Raw genomic sequence first — 19,334 nt, forward strand, 5'->3', positions numbered from 1 at the left:
CCCAGAGATGGGTACACCTCCTGTGCTCTGCTTGAGGCAGCCATTCTCTGGGCTGCATTATCCTCATTGTCCAGCCTGTACTCCAAGCATGTTGCTGAGGACAGTTTGGGGGTGCCAGTTATAGAGGCCACAACTCATAGATGTAGGTGTCCCCCTATGGCAGAGTGGCTGGCCCCCAAAGTCTGCCTCTTTGTTGGAGGCCTTCAAGGACAGAAGGAATGGGAGGTGCCAGCAGTGAGGCACCTACTCCAACCTAGAGGACAAACTGGCTTCCTGGGTGGAAGTTGGGTGACTTGGTCCATCGTGTGCTCCGTGCCAAGAGGGATCCAACAAAGCTCCGGTTCTCAGAAGACATTCGGCAATACCTGGAGTTGTCACGTCTGGGGACGGGGACGGATGCTTTTGGCATCTCCTGAGTCAAAGCAGCTAAGCATCCTGCAATTCACAGAACAAACCCCCTGCAGCAAAACAGTGTCTGTCCCAAAATACCAGTCAAACCTAAACTGAGAAGCCTCCATGTCCGTGAATGAGGACAGCAGGAGGAGACCTGGAGCTGCAGTGAAGCCAGCTGGTGGAGTCCACGTGGGCACCATGCAGACCTGCTTCCTGTCCCGTTTGGGATGCCACCGGAGGCATAGCTCAGGGCTTCTGTTCCCATAATGTCCACCCAGCCCCACCGGGCTTGCTGCTGCTCCTGCAGCGCTGGCCCTGTAAGCGTTCTCCAGGCTGTGTACGTTACTGCACATTCAGCAGCTTAAAAGATCATGCTTTATTCACAGGGCTGTGGTCAAAAGTCTTGGTTGGCTCAGCTGAATTCTGGGCTAGGGTCTCAAGGCTGAAATCATGTTGTCAGCCAGGCTGGGTTCCTGTCTGAAGGATCTGGGGACGACCCTGCTTCCATGATCACTCAGGTTGCGGGTGAACCCGTTTCCCGTGGTAGTAGGACTGGGGCCCTGTCTCCCTGCTGGCCATCAGGGAGGGGCCGCAGTTGTCTCCTGAAGGCCATCCCCATTCCCTGGCTCCTGGCCCCTCCATCTTCAAGGCCAGCACCAGCAGGGGGCACCCTTGTCCTGCCTGGAGGCTGATATCCCTGTCTGCAGTGGGTCCGGGAAAACTGCCTTTAAAGAGCTTGTGTGACCAGACCAGGCCATCCACATAGCTCCCCGCTTTAGGACCTGGGCACATCACAAGGGCTCAAAAGCAGAAACCCTGAGTTTTATGTGGAAGGTTTTGATTTTATTTTAACGTTGGCCACCGTATTTGTCTGCCAGGGCAGCCGCAAGCCAAGTGCCACAGATGGGGTGGCTTGAACCACGGACACACTCCCTCAGGGTCTGGAGGCTGGCAGCCCAAAGTCCAGGTGTGTGTGGGCGTGGCTCCTTCCGAGGGTTCTGAGGGCCTGCTCCCCATATAGTGTCTGTCTGCAAATTTCCCCTTCTTATAGGAACGTAAGGACACCAGTCACATTGGATTAGAGCCTGTAATAACCTCGCCTCAACCTCATTACCTCTGTAAAGACCCTGACTCCACGAAAGACCACTTTCTCAAGTACTGGGAGTTTGTGGAGAGAAGTACAGTTGTGGAACCCATAATAGTAACTAATTCTATTATAATAGCAGCTAATTCTACATTTTTCCATTTTCACATACTCTGAGGATCATATGTGTCCTCTCTGCAGAGTCGGCCTTACAGGACTAGAGAACAAGTAGGACCCAGCCCCCTCGCACACCCCTCCTGCAGGCGCACAGATGCTCACACATTCTAGCCACAGCCTTCTCAGTAGCTTCTAGAAGCTTGTGGCTTGGAGGAGCTTCTAGAGAGAGCATGTGGCATGGAGATTATAGCTGACCCTGAGATGGATGGCTTGGAGGATAGAAATTAGGCCTCCCATCTTCAGAATTTGTACTGAGCATTGATTTTCTTTAAGGAACACTTAATCACCCTGCATTACACCTGAGTCAAGCACATTTTGAAAAGAGGAGGAGTATTTGGGGGTTTTAATCACTGAACAACTGGATAGTAGCATTGACTCTAGGTGTGCTGTGAAGGTGGCCTGAGCCAGCTCCGGAGCACCCAGCCCGGCTCAGAGGCACCACAGGGCAGGCCCTCGCCTGAGTCCCATGTGGATACTGCACAGCACCCAGCACAGTGCTTCTGGGAACAGCCATTGGCCCTGCCCACCTGATCAGTGGAAGTGACAGCGTGGCCTCGTGTGGCACTGTCTCTGAGAATCCAAAATCATCTCCCTGATACCAGCAAGAGCAGTCCTGCAAGCTGGGGCCACTGAATAAGGCCACCCCCTAGTGACAGATGATGTAAAAGAACAGAGGTCAAGTGAGTGAACTGCCAAGGTCACAGATCCCATCACAGGCAGAGCAGGGCTGGAAGCAGTTTCCTGGGCCCAGGCCAGTGCACCTCTCAACATGGGGATGCTGAGATGGTGCAGCCCCCACCTCTGGCCCCTGCCCTGGACACCAGCATCCTAAGACCAGCACATTAGGACACTGACATCCAGGACCCAAATTCCAGTAACAGCTAATTCCTAGAAGTGGACAGGACACCTGTTGATCTCACCAAAGAAAACACCTAATTAAGAAAATGGGCCTTTTAAACTCAAGCCTGTCTCCAAGCTCCGTGGCTCATTCTCCCACCCCACACGGAGATAAACCAGCCGCTGCGCCTGTCAACGAGAATCCTCCAGTTTTCAAGAACTGTTCAGTGGAAAGAACAATTTGTAGCTTCACTGAAACCCAGAGTCTTGAGCAAAATCCAAATGCAACAAAAACAACTTCAAGCAAAGTCACTTTTCAGGAGGCGTTTATTATGGGCAGTAAAGGCAAGGGGTGTCCCTGCTGTGAGGGGACAGATGGTCTAATGTGTCTTTAATCTTTGTCCCTCAGGTGCATCTGGGGTCCTTGTGGCCAAGGTGACAAGTGTCTTCAGCAAATCTTTTTAACATTAAACTTGGAAGAAGTTTCTAAAGAAAAAGTGCTGGTTGCCACTGCTGTGCTCTCGCTGCTCTAGAGGTTGATGCTAATTGGGATACCCCAAGTTTGAGAAGTGGAGGTGTGGTTAGCACTCCTCAGCCCCTTGGTTCCCTCATGGTGACCACCTGGTGGTGGCATTTGCTCAGCTACTTCTACCCTTTTTATACAAGGATCATCTGCACCTGGGATTTTTTTCAGCTGTTACTGCATAAACTGCAATTTCACAATAATTTAAGGAGTCAAATGGTTCTGCATCATTGGTCATTTAACATTCACAGACAGACAAGACTGGTAATAGAGACCAGGGCTGAGATAGTCTATCAAACTAAGTCAAAATTAAAAGCTATTTAAAATAAAATGGAGGCTCAATTCCCATTCACTGCCTTTATGCCTGCACAGAGGCAACATTTTTACCTGGCCTGGCATTTATGTCCTAATTACCAACTGATAGATTGATACCTTTTCCTTTCTTTGAGTTTTAGGGCAATATCTACAAATTCCCCACAATGACAGGTAGGATGTATCTCTCTTTTCTATTCCACATAAGGACAGTCTTTGCCAGCTCTATCCTTGCAATATAATAATCCTTTTTTGTCTAGATTCATATTCAATGCTTAAAATGTCATAAGGAAGTGTACTTACTACAGTAAAACCATGTATTAAGCTATGAATACTTTTCCCTTTCTGCATCATCTCTTATCTTCAGAATTAAAAGCTGATTTGGTTTTATTCCTTTTCTTCAATTTCTGTGTATTTTGTTCTTCTTCTTATCTCCAATTCTTTGCTGATTATCTCAATCTCCTCTCAGAACATTCATTCCCATCAAATTTAGCAGGAAAAGTTCAGTTTCCTGAAGACACCGTTACCAGAATCCCCTCCACGCTGGTGCCCAGCTGTGCCCCAGGACCTCTCTCCACTGTGACCCTCCCCTTCACCTCTGGGGGGAGTGTGGGGTTTTCTGTTCCTGTATCTCAGGACTCCTTTTCAGACTCACCCCCTGAACAAGGACAGCTTCAAGTGGTTTTCTGAGCAAGGATGTGGAAGGTAACTTTTGGAGAACCTGCATATCTGGAAATATGTTCCCCATGTTTTGGCTGACTGTGGAATGCCATGGTGAAAATCATTTCCCCTTTGAGTTTTGGAGGTATCTGTCATTATACCCAGGTTCCCAGAGCAGCTGTTCTGAATCTGCATCTACTCTGACCCCTCGTCCCTTCTTCTCACTGGAGGACTGCAGAACTCAGGTCTTTGACCCAGTGCCCTGACGCATTGCGATCCTGTGCCTGGGTGTGGCTCTATCTCAGTCCCATTGCTCATCACCCAGGGGGCCCATCCAACCGGAAAACTCATGGCGTTTAATTTGGGGATATTTCTTGAATCTTTTGAATTTCTTGAATTATTCCATTGCACATTCCACAGAGTCTCCCTTTTCTCTGTGTTTTTGTTTCTGTTCAGATCTTGACCCTCAAAGGAATCTTCTTAGTGTATCTTTTCTCCTGTCTTCCATTTCTTTGCTTTTTTCTTCCTAGGATAAATTCATCAACTGTATCCATCAGCCATTCTACTGGCTTTCCATTTCTGTAATATTTTTAATTTCCAAGGGCTCATTTTTTCTCCTTCTAGGTGTTCCTTTTTTTTCTTCATGATTGCAGTATCTATCTGTGAATGTGGATGAGTTTATGGCTTTTTAAATTATGATCTTTCTTACATCAGCTCTATTTCCTACAGATTGCTTTTTCTTTTTTCCTCTTTTGGTCTCTCTATCATATAGAGACTTTTCTCAGTGTCTAGCAATTTTTGTTTGCTCATAGGAAAGACTGAGGCCTAAAAAGCCATTAGAAATTCTGAGCCCGGGGGTGGGACGTGCTGACTACAAGCTTCACTGGACGGCCATCTGGCTGACTGTTTGGAGCAGCCCTGGTGTCAGGGCTGATTTCTCGAGAATCCGGTGTTTTTCCTGGAGGGTGAAGGTCCAACTTGAGGAAGAGAGGCCTAGGAAAGTCAGCGTTCAGTGTATGTGGGTCAGTGGTCATCGGGCTGCCCCACGAGCAGACTTCTAGTGAGTCCTCCTTATATCGGTGCCCACACCCTCCCACTCGTCGATCCCCGAGGCCAAGGGCTCCATGGCCTGAGCTCTACAGGCCCTTTCAAGGCCAGCTGAGCCTCAGCTGGAAGTTCTGCCCCTCATCTCCCCATGTGGACACCCGCTTCCAATCCTCAGAGCTGCCCGCAGCCACTGCGTCTCCTCCCATCCCTGGGGCCTTCACCTGTAAAAATGGTGCCATGACTTCTCCTTTCAGGGGACCTGGGGACAGAGGACAAGAGGTATTATTTGCTCAGTCTGCTGTTTCTATCGTCATCTACTGATGAGTAAACAGGTTCAGAGATGCAGAGACGTGGCCTGAACAGCAGACCTGTACGCAACTCTCCTTTCTTTGGTCTTGACTGAGTGCCCCTTGGCCGGTGTGTGCCCTCCGGAGGCCTGGCATGTCCCTTGCAGCAGGTCGGGGCCCTCCCTGGAGTAATAACAGCAATGGCTGACATTTATTTAGTGCTCAGTATATGCCTAATATATGCCTCACACCATTCCCTTCTCTTTATATGTTTTAATACACTTGGTCATCACAACAGCTTTATAATGGGGTTGTTATCATATCCATTCATAGGTGGGAAGTGAGACAGAGGAGGCCATCATTTCCCCAAAGTCACACAGCTGCAAAGTGCGGAAACTGGTTTCAGCGCGGGCTGGGGTTTCCCACCCTGGGGACTGCTGATACCTGGGGCTGGATCGGCCCATGCTGTGGGGCTGTTGGCGCATGGTTGTAGGTTCAGCCACATCTCCAGCTTCTATCCACCAGATGACGGCACCTGCTGTCCTGTGGTGACAGCCACGGGTGTCTCAGCAGGGGGTCACTGAGGATGACCAGCCCAGGCAGGCTGACTTTCCTCCTGGCCGCTCTACTGTGCTCCTTCTTAGCTTAGGGCATGTCCAGGGACCCCTTCCCCTCACCTTGGACCTGGACAGCAAGTTCCACAGCTCTCAACTCTGCGAGCAGAGGCCCAACCCATCAGGCCACCCCTCCCAGCACTACCACCATCTGGTGCTCTTGACCTGTCTGTGTCACCGGCTAAGAAAAAAGTGAAAATGGGAAAAGAAGCCAATGATTGCAGCTTCGTGGGTCTTGGGCACATCTGGAAAGGCCGGCCATTAATCCTGTGCTCTCTCTTACCCATGTCCATCCCTGCAGAGCCAAGGTGAAGAAGGGCGTGAACATCCTGAGCACACAGAGCAGTGAGCCCCGGCAGTGGGACGCCAAGCAGGAGGTGGGGTACGGCGGGAGGCACACCACCACCACCGTGGTGTGCCAGCGCCTGGGGCCCACCGCGCGCAACAGGTAAGAGGCGCCACCTCCCTGTGCAGAGGCTGCATGTGTTCCCATGACCCAGGGCCTAGGAGGCTGGCCCCACCACAGACTCACCCTAAAGCTGCCTGGTGGAGCTGTTGAAGCCGCCTGACATCTGGAAGCCATCACAAGTGCATTAGCGCAGGGCAGGAGGGAGGGCACTGTTCGAGGTCCGCTCTCCTGGCTTTGGAGCAGGGGCTTGTGGGGAGGCCTGCTCTGCTTCGTGGAGGTCCTGCCTTCTCTGCACCTGGGCTCCTGTCCCTGGGGCTGTCATCTCCCCACTGTCCTCCCTAGATTTTCAGAGGCTGCTTTCCTGCATTTGGCTCACCCTTTGCCAAAGGGCGTGATGTTGTGATTGTAATAAGGAATATGTATTTGGTCTTCAGCCAGTTCCTAGCCCTGAGCTCCCAGAACCCTTGGAATTCCCTGGGAGAGCAAGGAAGAGCAAGGAAGGTGTCTTTTGCCATGTTAATGAGCTGATCCTTGGAAAGCCCTGAGGTCACCTAAGGTGGGGGCTGGCTGCCAGTGGAACCAACCATGGCCTTAGAGGGTTGGGACTCTTGGTCCCTGAACTCTGGTCTGGGAGGGGAGAGGGGCTGGAGACTGAGTTCAGTTGCCAGGGGCCAGTGATTTCGTCAATCACACCTTTGTAATGGAGCCTCCAGAAAAACACACAACGAGGGGACTTGAAGATGCAGGTTGCTGAACACGTGGAGATTTGGAGAGGAGGGATTTAGACAGGAGGTGACAATCAGTGGCAATAATAAATAAGAACATGCTATGTGACATTCTACACGGACATCCTGGATTATTATTTTAAGTAATTGTTTTCTGTGTATCTAACAACACATACTCATTTTAGAATATTTGTACAACACAATTATATGAGGAGGAAACTGAAATAATTTATCCATATCCTTACCTCCTAAGAGTAACCCACTCCTAACGTGGGGTTTTCTACACATGTAATACTTGCATATAGAAAATATGGAGTAGGTTTATTTATTTTACAAATTTGGTATCATAATCTACATACAGATTTTTAAGGTTCTTTCATTTATATTGAAGACCTCTCTCTTGCCATTAATTATCCTCAAAAACATCTTAATGGCTTCATAATATTCCACAATATAGATGTAGTATTATATAAAGAAATAAACCTGCATTTTTGGACATTTAATTTGTGTCCAAGTTTTATTTGTAGATAATGCAACAGTAAACCACCTCCACATGAATCTTCGCCCACTTCTCTTCCCTTAAAGGTAGCTTCTGAGAACCAAAAAGTTTGATCATTTTTAGGACTCTTGATACATATGATCTGTGTGTTTTTTTGAGGGGATTAACACTCAAGGAAGAAATGTTCCATTTACTAGACACGTTTTCTTAAGTCAATACCAGAAGCCTGCCAAGAGAAATCCTGCAAGTTCTCCACTTTGTTTAGAAACACCAAGTTCTTTTATCTATAAACCCTTTCCTTTGTCCTTCCTTTAATGTGCAGCCAGCAGAAACATCTGGTGTCCTGAACAGCTCACTGGTTCAAACACCAGCCTTCCCATCATCACCCCAAGATGGATTGTTCATACATCTCTGGGGTGAGGATTGGGTGTCCAAATGTTTCAACCAAAAGTGAAAAAAAAAATGGCCAGAAAGAAATGCAGTGCACAGGTCCCTTACTAGAAGCAGGAGATCAGAGGCTAACATAAATTTCCTGAATCAAATGCACATAAAGTCTAATTAACCCATGAGATTAGTGTTGATTATACAAATAAAAGGGAATATGTTAATTAAGAGGCAGTGAGTGTATGGTTGTAAATAGTTCTCATCAGGGTCAGAAGATGTCTCTGAGCAAGGGAGGTAAGCCTCACAGTAACAAGTTCCGAATGGTCCCTGGGCCGTTTATTTGTTCTAAGTCTTCTAGGAACTCTGCGTTGGGTCCCATTGTGTTTGCTGAGAGTGTAAACTGTGTATTTCTACGGTCAGGTATGGCAGGGATTTCAGCAGAGGGAACCATGGTTCGGCACTAGTGTTTCCCCCCTTTCATTTTTTCACACTGTGAGTTGGAGTCGGGCTAGTCACCAGCTGGGTGGCTGTGGAGGCCTGGCCACACTCTGCAGTCTCAGGTTCCTTCAGGAGATGTCTTAGAAGGTCTTAGATGTGGCAAGAAAGGTGTCGTGTGTGCTGAACGCATACCAGTCCGGCCTGGGAAAGCCCACTGGATGGTGCATGACTCTTCCCAACCCCTCATTCAGTGACTGTTGGAAGCTTGAAATCGAAATTGAATATACAGTGGCAGTATTTACACCACAGAAATTGGCAAACAGGACCTTTTTTTTGTCTTTTTTTGCAAAGCTTGTTTACCAGCACACACTGACGGGTGTTGCCTACTCACACATCCTCACTGAGAGCTTCAGAAAGCACAGGTGTTGGTTACCTAAGCGTGAGGTGCTATGCTCTGGTCCAGGTAGATACCCACTGAGTCAGACCAGACCCTGTCTTCACAGAACCTAAAGCTGTGGAGCCCCTGGGACCACAGCTCAAAGGAGGTGACATGGAAGGTATGGATTCTGCTGGGGAGGGAGGGCTTGCTTCTCTCTGCCTGTAGAGCAAAGGCCAAGTGCATTTGTTATCTACTGCTATGTCACAGATTACCCCAACACTTAAAAGTTTAAAACAACATGATTGTTATTTTGTAGTTTCTGTGGGTTAGGACTTCAGGCACATCTTAAATGTGTCCTCTTGTTGAGGGCCTCACACTAAGCCACAAACAAGGTGTCAGCCAGCATCTGTGCTTTCATCTGAAGGCTTAACCAGAGAAGGACCCCCTGCCAAGCTCATATGGCTGTCGGCAGGGCCCAGCTGAGGACTGGTGGACCGAGGGCCTCCATCACTTGGTGCTTGCCAGGAGCTCTATCAGAGCAAACAGGTGAGGAGATTGAGGGAGAAAGAGAACATCAGCAAACGGAGGTCCCGGTATCTCATAACCTAACCTTGCAAATGAATGCAGGCCCTTTGTTGCCTAACCGCTGGGTTTTTCTAGTGCAGCTGAAAACCCAGACTATCACGAAATCTTCCAATTTTTAAACATTTGGTCAAATTTTTTAAATCAATGTGCAGGTCAAACAAAAGGAAAATTGTTCATCAGCAAGTGAATCATGTGTAAAAGTGTCCAATTTGAGCCAGTCACACATTCCACTTTGGTTGAAATCATACCTGCATCTTCAAGGTATAAAGTCTACAACAAAATAGCCAGGACTTTACCTGCGGGCCTCTTTTAGGGGGCTTATAAGTGATGCCAGCCCTTCACAGACTCAGGGTCTCCTCATTTCCCCCTCATGATCCCTCCAAAGCAGATGGACCCTCCTGTGTTCCTGGCAGATGGAAACACATGTCTGTCCCTGGTTCCTTGTTCTCACCTTCGGGTTTCCTGAAGTGTCAGCCCCACCAGGCTGCTGCTTGGCATGGTTTTCTCTCCTTTCTGCTCTCCTTGCGCACAGCTTCCGCTCTGGTGTGGCAGTAGGAGCTGGTATCTGCGATGGTGTGGACAGGAGGATTCTCTGGGTTCATGCACTTCCTTAGATCCCCAAATGACACCCCTCCAATTCTCTTTTCTCCCTGGAACTGCAACCACTGCCACAGCACCCAAGCCCCTAGTCAGTCACCATGCTTAAGGGACACCACAGGGAAGAGAAGTAAATCAGGCAGATAATAAAAGAAGAGCTTTGCAAAAAGCAAAAATCATGGAAAATGGTGAATAACATGTCCATTAGTATTCATTTAAGCAGCCTCAACTACAGACCATATATTCATAACTATACTCAGCTGCTTGTTTTCAGAGAATTCTGGAAGATGAACATGTTCATAGCTGCTTAGTGTAAACAGTTTCAGCAGACCTTAGGGGAATGCTATGCTAAGATAGTCTGCTTTTCCCTGAAGGAAATTGCCCAGACTTCTTCTTAAGAAGAAGGTGGTGAGAAAACCCTGCAGTCCATTGCCAGAATGAATGGACTGCTTTTCCCTGAAGGAAATTGCCCCATCTTCTCCTTAAGAAACATTTGGAGATGGCCCGTGAAACCTGTTAGGCAAACTTCCCTGAGTGCACATCTTCCAATTCCTGCCAGAAGCATGCATCCCACAGGGGTCCCCAGAAGAAGTCAAGAGTGTCTCCACTCAGCCCACCCTGAACTAATGGGGACTCGCACCCACATCTGTGGCAGGAGGACTTAGTGGTGCACATTGCTCTCCGTAAAAGCTTCCCTTCCTCCCACCTTCTGCTGTGGTGAAGGATAGACACTAACATGGTTTGAGATTATTGGTGCTTCCTGTTATCAATAGAAACTAAACACTCCCATGAGAACTTGCTGGAACATCTGGGTTGGGAGAACAGGTGGAGAAGAGGCTTTGAAGGAGCCTGCAAAGAGGAGATTTTCCTGGATAGGGGAGGGCAGGTTCTGGCAAGCACCACGGATGTGGCATCAGAAACAGACATCAGGTTCCTCCAGTGCTTTGTGCTATTTGAAAGTACAGAGCCCCGGATGATCAGCCCTGCAATGGAGGAAGTCTGTGTCCCCAAAGCAAGCCAGCATACTTCTACAGAGAAGGAACCTGATGGGGAGGGCCTGGCACCCAGGAGAGCCCACAATGGGTGACCACAGTGTGCACACCAAACTCTACACGGTGGATATGAACATAACTGGTGTTCAGGTGATGGCCCTGGGCACAGGTGGTGCTTTCCAAAAATGTCCACAATGGGCACATTCTTAGCGTCTCCATCACACATGCTCATATGGTCTCACTGCTCCTCCATGCAGGGAAGGGGGTCTTTGTCAGCTCCCCTTGACACCAGGTAGATGTTAGTGACTGGCTGACAAAGAGTGTGCCAGCTCTGGAACTTTGAGCACCAGTCCTGTTGCCCTGAGGTTGCCATGTGGTGAGAAAACCCTGCTGTGCCATGTGTGGAGCCCACAGGGGGAGGCCCTGAGCATGGTGTCTACCAGCCACCCAGCTAAGCCCTTTAGAATTCACAGAGATGGTAAAAGAATTGTTTTATGCCCCTAAGTTTCAAGAGTGATTTATGGCACAGCAGTATATAATGAAAACACTGGTACCCCAGAGAGCTCAAAGTACATGCCAGCCTCAGAGAGCTCTCATGGCAAAGCCATGAGGTTAGCCCTGTTCTAGATCCTGTCTGATTCTAGATCCTTCTACATCTCCCATCACAAGGAAGAGGGTGCTGGTTGAAGAGATACAGAAGGGCCTGTCCTCTTCCACCAGTTCCCAGCCCCACATCCCCTCCAGAAGCCTACTTCTTGGTTTTATGTGTCCGAGCCTCAGTCCATTACCAGAATGAAAGGTTCCATTTCCTTCCTTCCATCACAGGCTGACATGTGGTGCTCAGTTCAAACTGAAAATACATAAAATAATATATCTCTCAGCATCTGTCTTGAAATGACTTACTACCGTATCACATTAATGAATCCCTCCAGCTCTTGTTAGACCGGTAATTAGCTGTAAGGGAGGGCTGCGGAGTGGTGCCGCGGATCATGCCACAGAGGCTCCTTCCTCCCCGCAGGCATGGGTGGCGCTGTTCCCCCGAACAGGCCCTCCATTCCTGTCCTCAGAGAGCAAACCAGGTGCAAGCACAGGGCCTTGGGGACAGCACCGTCACCGCCACACGTGGAGGCTCTGTGCCAGAGCCCTCCTGGCCACCACCGAGCTGCCACGAGAGGCTGGTTTGTGCCTCCTGCCTAACGCCTTTAAATCAAGGGGCTTGTTCAGGTTGAGGTCCTCTTATAGGTGAGTGGTCTTCACAAGAAAATGTCAAGCAGCAGGGCAAATAAACTATTTCCCTTTTTTGAAAATGAAATGTGCATTTTTCTCTGTATTGAATATAAATGCTGTGCTCTTGCAGCGCCTGCAGCCCCAAGTCTCCCCAAAGCCATAGAGTGCCACAGGGCTCACCAGGCAGCTGGGACGCTCCTCTCAGCTCTTCTCCTTGGAAGCTGTGTGGTTGAGTGTGAGGAGTCAGTCTCCGGATCTTGTCTGAAAGTGACATGGTAACTAATATAGCACCTCACAGTGGAGTCCTTGTGAGGATGAAAGGAGCTGGTCCAAGTCACATGCCCATGTTAGGGTGGGTTCCTGTATTTATCACCAAGCAAATCTTTTCTAAGGGTCTCCTGGCATTTTTACACGGGGCCCAGGCTGTCTCGCATGAAAACTGTGACAGAGACACAGTGCTCTTTCCCACTGGTGGCACACATCAATCATGAAGCCACAGTGTCCTGCTGGCTCAGACATTATGCCCACATCCCACCGGAAGCTTATCCGATCACCTTCCCTACTGCCCCTGCTGTTGACGTTCCAGTGGCCGCTTGGCTCTGAGGTTGCTCCCGCCCTCAGGGTAGCCTGAACTCTAAGGGTGTTCCTCTGACACACACGTTTACCAGCACACATGTCAGAGGAATAGCAGAAGTCTGTGAGTGCCTGTGGACTGAATATCCCTTGCTTTGACTGTTTATAAGCCAGCCCCAAAGGTCTAAGGCTTGGTTTTATTTGTCACTTTACTAAGGCACATTTCCCCCTTCTGCTTTTATTATTTTTTACTCTTAATTTATCTTTAGGGTGATGGGAAGGATAGGTAATACATTCACACAGTTCCAAACTCAAAATGGAGACCAGCCAGAATGCAAATATCCACCCTGCCCTCCACTTACCCTACTCCCTTCCCCAAGGCTATCAGAGTTTGTACTTGATCATACACTTATATTTTATGCATATAAATGTGCACACACACAGGTATTTCCTCCCCTACTTCAACTTAAAGCAATGTTGCTTTTTTTCACCTAACAATATACTTTGTCATTTTTCCAGATCAGTACATAAAGTTCTTTATTCTGCTTTTTTAAAAGCATCTGTGTATTGTGGCATACAGCATCATTTAACTAACCCCAGATTAACTGGCCTTCAGGTTATTTGGTTTTTGGCCTGGAAATGCTACTTTGAATTACTTTTCCAGAACACCATCTTGCATGTTTGTGGTTGTGCCTGTGAAACACACCCCATAAGTGGGCCAGCTGAGTCACATGGTCAGGCATTGGTAAAGGGCATGGCCACTGACATGTCTCCCTCCACGGAGACAGTCCCCTCACCCACACACTGCCAACAAGCCCTTTGTCCTCATATTTTCTTTCCATGTGAGTGACTGGGGTAGTGAGTGGCCTCAGACCAACACCCAGTGTGGGAATCATGGTGTGGGATTTTAGAATGTTGCTCCCAATCCATCCCAGCAGCTCCTGGGCTGCTCTAGAGTGGCATGGGGCCCAGGAAGACAGAAGCAGCAAATCAGGCTGGTACCATAGGCCCAGCAAGGACAGTTATCTACCTTCCCACCACTATCTTCTTGCACAAGGCTCCCCAGGACCAGAGACCCCCGTCTCCTCTACCGCCTTCCATACCAACTGGAACCAAGCATTTTGAAATGACAGCCTAACTTCCCAAGGTGTCAAAATACTTGAGGTTTTTGCTCAGGAAAAAACACAGCAACACTTCTTGGAGGGGAAAAAAAAAAAGACTATGGAAAAGAGGCAGTCCCTTAACAGAGAGATAATTCTAATAACTTTAAATAACTCAGTCCTCCAGACCCTCCCTTGCGTCTCAAAGGCACAGTGACAGGCTGTTCTGTGGGCTGTTCTCCATGCCTTTCCTGGGTAACCTAATCGCTTTTTTCTTGCCGTTTTCCACATCACATTAATTCTCCCTAAGTGGTCCTTATTATTCCTTACTTGTTTCATCTCAAGAGCAGTACTTTCTCACCAGTGGTGTGTAAACTAGGCCAGCTAAATGGCAAGACACCTCATCCATCATGCCTTTAATTTTCCACCTTGGGAGGAAGCAGTGAAGCTTAAGTTAAGGATAAAAGCAAGTCACCTTAATACTTCACCAGCTCTTCAGCTGGAGACCAACACACCTCCCATTTCTGCAGCAGGGCAGACAACGGCCAGTCACTGTTTGGGGACCGTGGAGGTCACCATGTAGGCATGGATTGGCTCCGATAAAAGGGTCAGCTGCTGTGACAGAGACCACCCCGCCTCCCCACAAAGTCTCTGACTCAGCAAGATGGAAGTTGATTTCTCCTTTGGTTAATGTTTGTGTTGGTGAGGCAGCTCCAGTCTGCAAGGGTGTTAGGGGCCCAAACTCCTTCTGGCTGGTTGCTCCATCATCTGGAGACATTGCTGTGGTCACTACCCAAGACAGCTCATCACCTGTGTAGACTCCAGCCCGTGGGGGGAACAGCACGGAATCGGAGAGTCTGCCTCTCCTGTTTAAAGACAGCACGTTTCACTTCCATCCCATCCCAGGGGCAGAACATAGGTACCTGGCCACACCTGGCTGCAAGGGAAGCTGGGAAGTATCCCCTTTCATCCAGTTAGCTGCGTGCCAAGCGAGAAGGGCAGAATAGAAGAAGGGGACAGATTGTGCTCTCTAACACAAGTAGGGATTTGAAATATGCAGAAGATGAAGGTGGAATGGAAGCCCGGGTGGGGGCAGGGGACCCGGAAGAGGGGCATGAGGGAGGAATACCAGGGATCACTCATCAGAGCCAGCTTCTTGGCTATGCCAGGAGCCCAGCCTGGTGGGAGGTCACCCAGGCAGGAGGGAGAGAGCTCACAGCAGAGGGCAGAATAAGCGGGTCCAAATGCACAAACAGGAGCCAGGAGGGCACAGGGCAGCTGGCCACCTCTGAAAACCAGACACCCTATTTGCAGAGCCACTGCTGTGTCCTGGCACCATGTCCTGTGCTCCCCAGCTCTGAATCCTGGCTCTGTACAGCCTTGGAAAAACTAGTCTTCAGGTCTGAGGTCTTGTCTGTAAAATGGGAGACATCAGATTGTTGTGGGATGAAACGCGATTTAATATGTAAAAACCTAGAACAGCTTGTTACTTAGTAAGTGCTCACTAAATATTGCCCTGATAGTAGTTACTTTTAGGGGCCTTGCTAAGGAGTAGATTAGGAAGGGCTTCAGGCATGGCTGCACCATCCCAGCAGCCCTCCAGGCCAACATTAAATTCAAGTTAAAACAGTGCCGCCATGCCAAAGCAGCATACGCCAGCCCTGCATCCAGCAGTGCCATCTGTTTGCCACAGCTGGTGGCTGCCCCAGTGCTTCTTCTATGCAGAAATTCTGGTTCAGCCCCTGATAACCTCTGATTATTACAATAACCTGAGATATGGGTATTAGCCCATCTTACAGAAAAACAACAGAAGTAGAGCAAAGTGGTTGAGAGAGAAGGACCTACAATTGAAATAATCTCTGAAGCTTATTTGCTGTGCAACTTTGAAGAAGATACTGAAGTTCTCTGAGCCTCAGTTTCCTGCTCTGAAATGGAGGTTGTATTTCCTGCCTCATGGGATTGCCCTCGAGAGCCAATGAGTTGGCCTGGCCCATAATGAGAGCTGGTGTTAATGAGGAAACGCCAAGTTTTGGATTTGGGTAGGCAGCTTCCGACCAAAGATCCCTCTTCCCTGGTCCATGCCCTTATGTAGTCCTGTCCTCTTCAGGGTGGGCTAGACTGGTGGCGTACTTTTCACTGATGTTATGGGATGTCTTACTAACCAAGAGTGGTGGGATGTCACTTCTATGATTTGGTTGCAAAGACTGGGGCTTTTGTTTTGCTCTCAGAATCTCTTCATTGTCTTGTTGGCTTGCCTATTGGCAAAGCCCACATGGCAAAGGATGGAGAATAGCTTCTAGCCAGCATCCCTGTAGGAGCCCGAATCCTCCCAACAACCATGTGAGCTTGGAAGCTGACCCCCTCCCAGCTGCACTTCAGGTAAATAAAACCCAGCCTTGCCCAACACCTCCATGCAGCCTCATTGTGGACAGGACCCATCTCAGCCTTTCCAGGGTCCTTGACCTATAGAAACTCTGAGATAATAAATGTGTGCTGTTTTTAGCCATAAAGTTCAGGGGTTAATTTGTTGCAGAGCAATAGATAGATAATGCATGCTCCAGGATTGCTCGTATAAATATTCTTGGGATTAAAAATAATAGTGATTAGGATTTGTAAATGTGAGGCATAAAAATGCCTTGTGTCCGAATGGAGCTTTATGATTCACCAGAGCATTTTGATGGATGTGTTTAATTTGATCATCACAGCAAACCTTTGAGAATTGAGCCAGTCTTTATCTTCATGTTACAGATGAAGAAACTGAGATTCAAAGACATTAGGGCTAGTTAATTCAAAACCACCTCTCAGGTAAAAGGGAGCAAATTATACTTTACTTTTGTATCTTATATTCTTTCCAAGAAACTCACCACTGTTGGGGATTCCTCTCTGCAAAACCCAGAATATGTATCCTTGCCCATCATTTGACCAACCCTAAGAACTGCATGGAAGTCAAGGATGTAATATAACCTGAACAGATAAAAGATTTAAAGAAATCCACAGCCCTCTATAATCTTTCAGATTCCTTGCCTTCTAGGTGTTCAGATTTAAAAAGGCTGCTACAGAAGATGGTATGAGTAAGAACAGAGGTCTAATAGAGAGGAAATGATGGACATTTTGTGTGCACATCTCTGACAACCCACATTGTCTGGGGGAGACTTTCCTAAGGAGCCTATTGACTTTTTGAGCTTGAAAACATTGTTTCTTTACTCATTGTATTTAAATGTATGTGGCTGGCTGAACTATCACTTGAAATTTTGAAATGTTTTTGGTCCTGTATTGATTGCAACCACACCACGGGGGAGACAGCCCAGAATGCTAGTCCGTCAGCCTAAAGCAGGGCAGGCTGATGTAAGAATCCAGTGAAGTGATTTCCGGGGATGAATGGAAGAGTGACACCCTCCCTATGTAAGGTTAACTTCTCTGTTGAATCTTCCGTAAGAGGAGTGATGGGTAGATAAATGGCCATATTCCCAGCTACACTGCCACATCATGTAGGTAGGATAGCATGAGGGTTCAGAGCTTGGACATAGAAATAAAATTTCCACATTCTGATTTTAATACTTAGTTGTACTAGCTGAACTTTGCCAATTTGCTGAATTTCTCTGTGTCTAGGTTTCCTCACCTGTAATTGAGGGAATGACAATAATAGCATCTACCTCCTACAGTCGCTTTGAGAATTAAACAAAGAGCTTATAATAGTGCCTGGCAAACGTGAAGGATATAGTTTTCTTATTGTGCTGTTGCCAGGACAATTACTAGAAAAAGGGGCATAGTCCCAGTGGATGTGTCATTCTGGAGAGGGAATCCAGCTCCCTGATCCTTCAGAAGACATCTGGACCCAATTCCAAATCCGCCCAGGGCCACTCAAGCCTGACTGATCTTCCAAGACCCCTTCCCCAAGTCAGAATGTTAATAACACCTCCTTTGGGGAACGGTCCACATAGACCTGTATTTTACCAAAACTGCTCTTTCAGTACAAGAGAAAGAAAAGCCAAACCAAACTGAATTGAGGGAAGGCGGTGGTGGGAGAGAACTAGAAAGCTGAGAGTGAACTTGAATTCCACACCAGATTATTTGACTTCAAATGATGCCAACAGAACATAGCCGCCTCTGTTTTAAGATGCTTGATTTCTGCTTCCCTCCATTGGAGTCAAGCTCATGTTTCTCATGGTCACATAGCAGCTTCAATCTGAGGACTTCCCAAGTTCCAGTCTAGCCGAACAGAGAGAAGCTCCGTCGCTGTGGCCATGTGAGTCCTGAGGTCCACTCTGCCGCCCAGGCCCTCATCTGAGCATGTTGGTGTGTGCGCTGCACTTCAATGTGCTAAGATTGAGTTGGGCTGCACCACTGGACCCCATCAAGACCACATGGACCTAAAGGCAGGGCTGGGAGGGACCCTAAAGGATACCGACATCCACTGCACAGCCCATCCCTTGGCAGGGCCAGTGGGGAAAGACATTTCCTTCATCTCCTCCCACATGTCTTCAGGAGAGGTCTGCAACTGAGGGACAAGGTGACCCTGGGATGTATTTACTCAACAGCATAGTTGCTTCATTTCCTTCCCAAAACATCCCTTAGTGGGGTCATCCTGAAGTTAGAGAGAAGCACTGTGCCCTTGCAATGACAGGCCAGGTGCTTTCCATGGAGCCCTTAGTGATGAGGACCTTTAGTTTAATGGTTCATGGAAGTCTGGCGGCTCCAGTGGGAAGGAAGAGGCCAAGACCTGGGAAAAAAAGGTAAGCCAAGATATGTGGGTCAAGGGACGTGTTCTCTTGCTGGCTTCACCCCAGCATTTGTTATTTATGCTCAAACCCTGTTGTACAAAGGATTTGAGGTGATTCACACTCCTCCATCTGATTCAGGGAGTGAAAACAAATTTCCAGTAAATAATAAAAGCAAATGCTTATACCATGCTTGCCCTGCACCAGATATCATTCTGAATACTTTTCACAAACACACTTCATCTCAGCATCTCTATGACACGATGACCATTGTCACCTCTGGTTTATAGATGAGGAAGCTTAAGCACAGAGATTTGAAGCTCTAAGTTTACACAGCTGATAGGTGGCTGAGTCTAGCTCAGAGCGTGGCTTCCCAGCCTCTCATCATGTGACACGAAGGAAATAAAGGTCAAGGCAAGAGAGGAGATGCACAAAACGGAGGCCAAGAAGCTCCAGACCCTCACCAGGAGTGGGCCACACATGCGTCTCCATAGCTCATTAGCTGCTGTGAAACTCCAAGGGCCCATCTCTCTGTCAATGGGAACAATTTTCCCAGAGGAAACACAGTGAAGGGGAAACCCAAAAGAAATCACTTCCATGGGTTTTGTGCAGTAGACTGCAACCTGCCATCTCACTTGTTTACAATACGCGTGTATTGAGATGCTTGTCTGCTCCAGCCACTCATTGTCCCAAGCCTGAGCACACTAAATAGACTAAGACACTTCTCTGCCATGGCTTACAGTCCAGAGAGGAGAGGGGACAGATAAACATGCC

At 48.1% G+C, this 19,334-nt stretch overlaps 1 protein-coding gene across 1 annotated transcript in view; it reads left to right on the forward strand.

Moving 5' to 3' along the window:
- TMEM132C (transmembrane protein 132C) overlaps positions 1-19,334 on the forward strand; it is a 286,951-nt gene that overhangs the window by 178,287 nt on the left and 89,330 nt on the right. The window contains exon 3 of the mRNA XM_037014558.2: positions 6,236-6,382. Within this exon, the coding sequence (XP_036870453.1) occupies positions 6,236-6,382 (147 nt within the window). The remainder of the gene's footprint in view (positions 1-6,235; positions 6,383-19,334) is intronic.

The sequence above is a fragment of the Manis javanica genome, chromosome 15 (assembly GCF_040802235.1).
Source record: "Manis javanica isolate MJ-LG chromosome 15, MJ_LKY, whole genome shotgun sequence".
NCBI classification, from domain to species: Eukaryota; Metazoa; Chordata; class Mammalia; order Pholidota; family Manidae; genus Manis; species Manis javanica.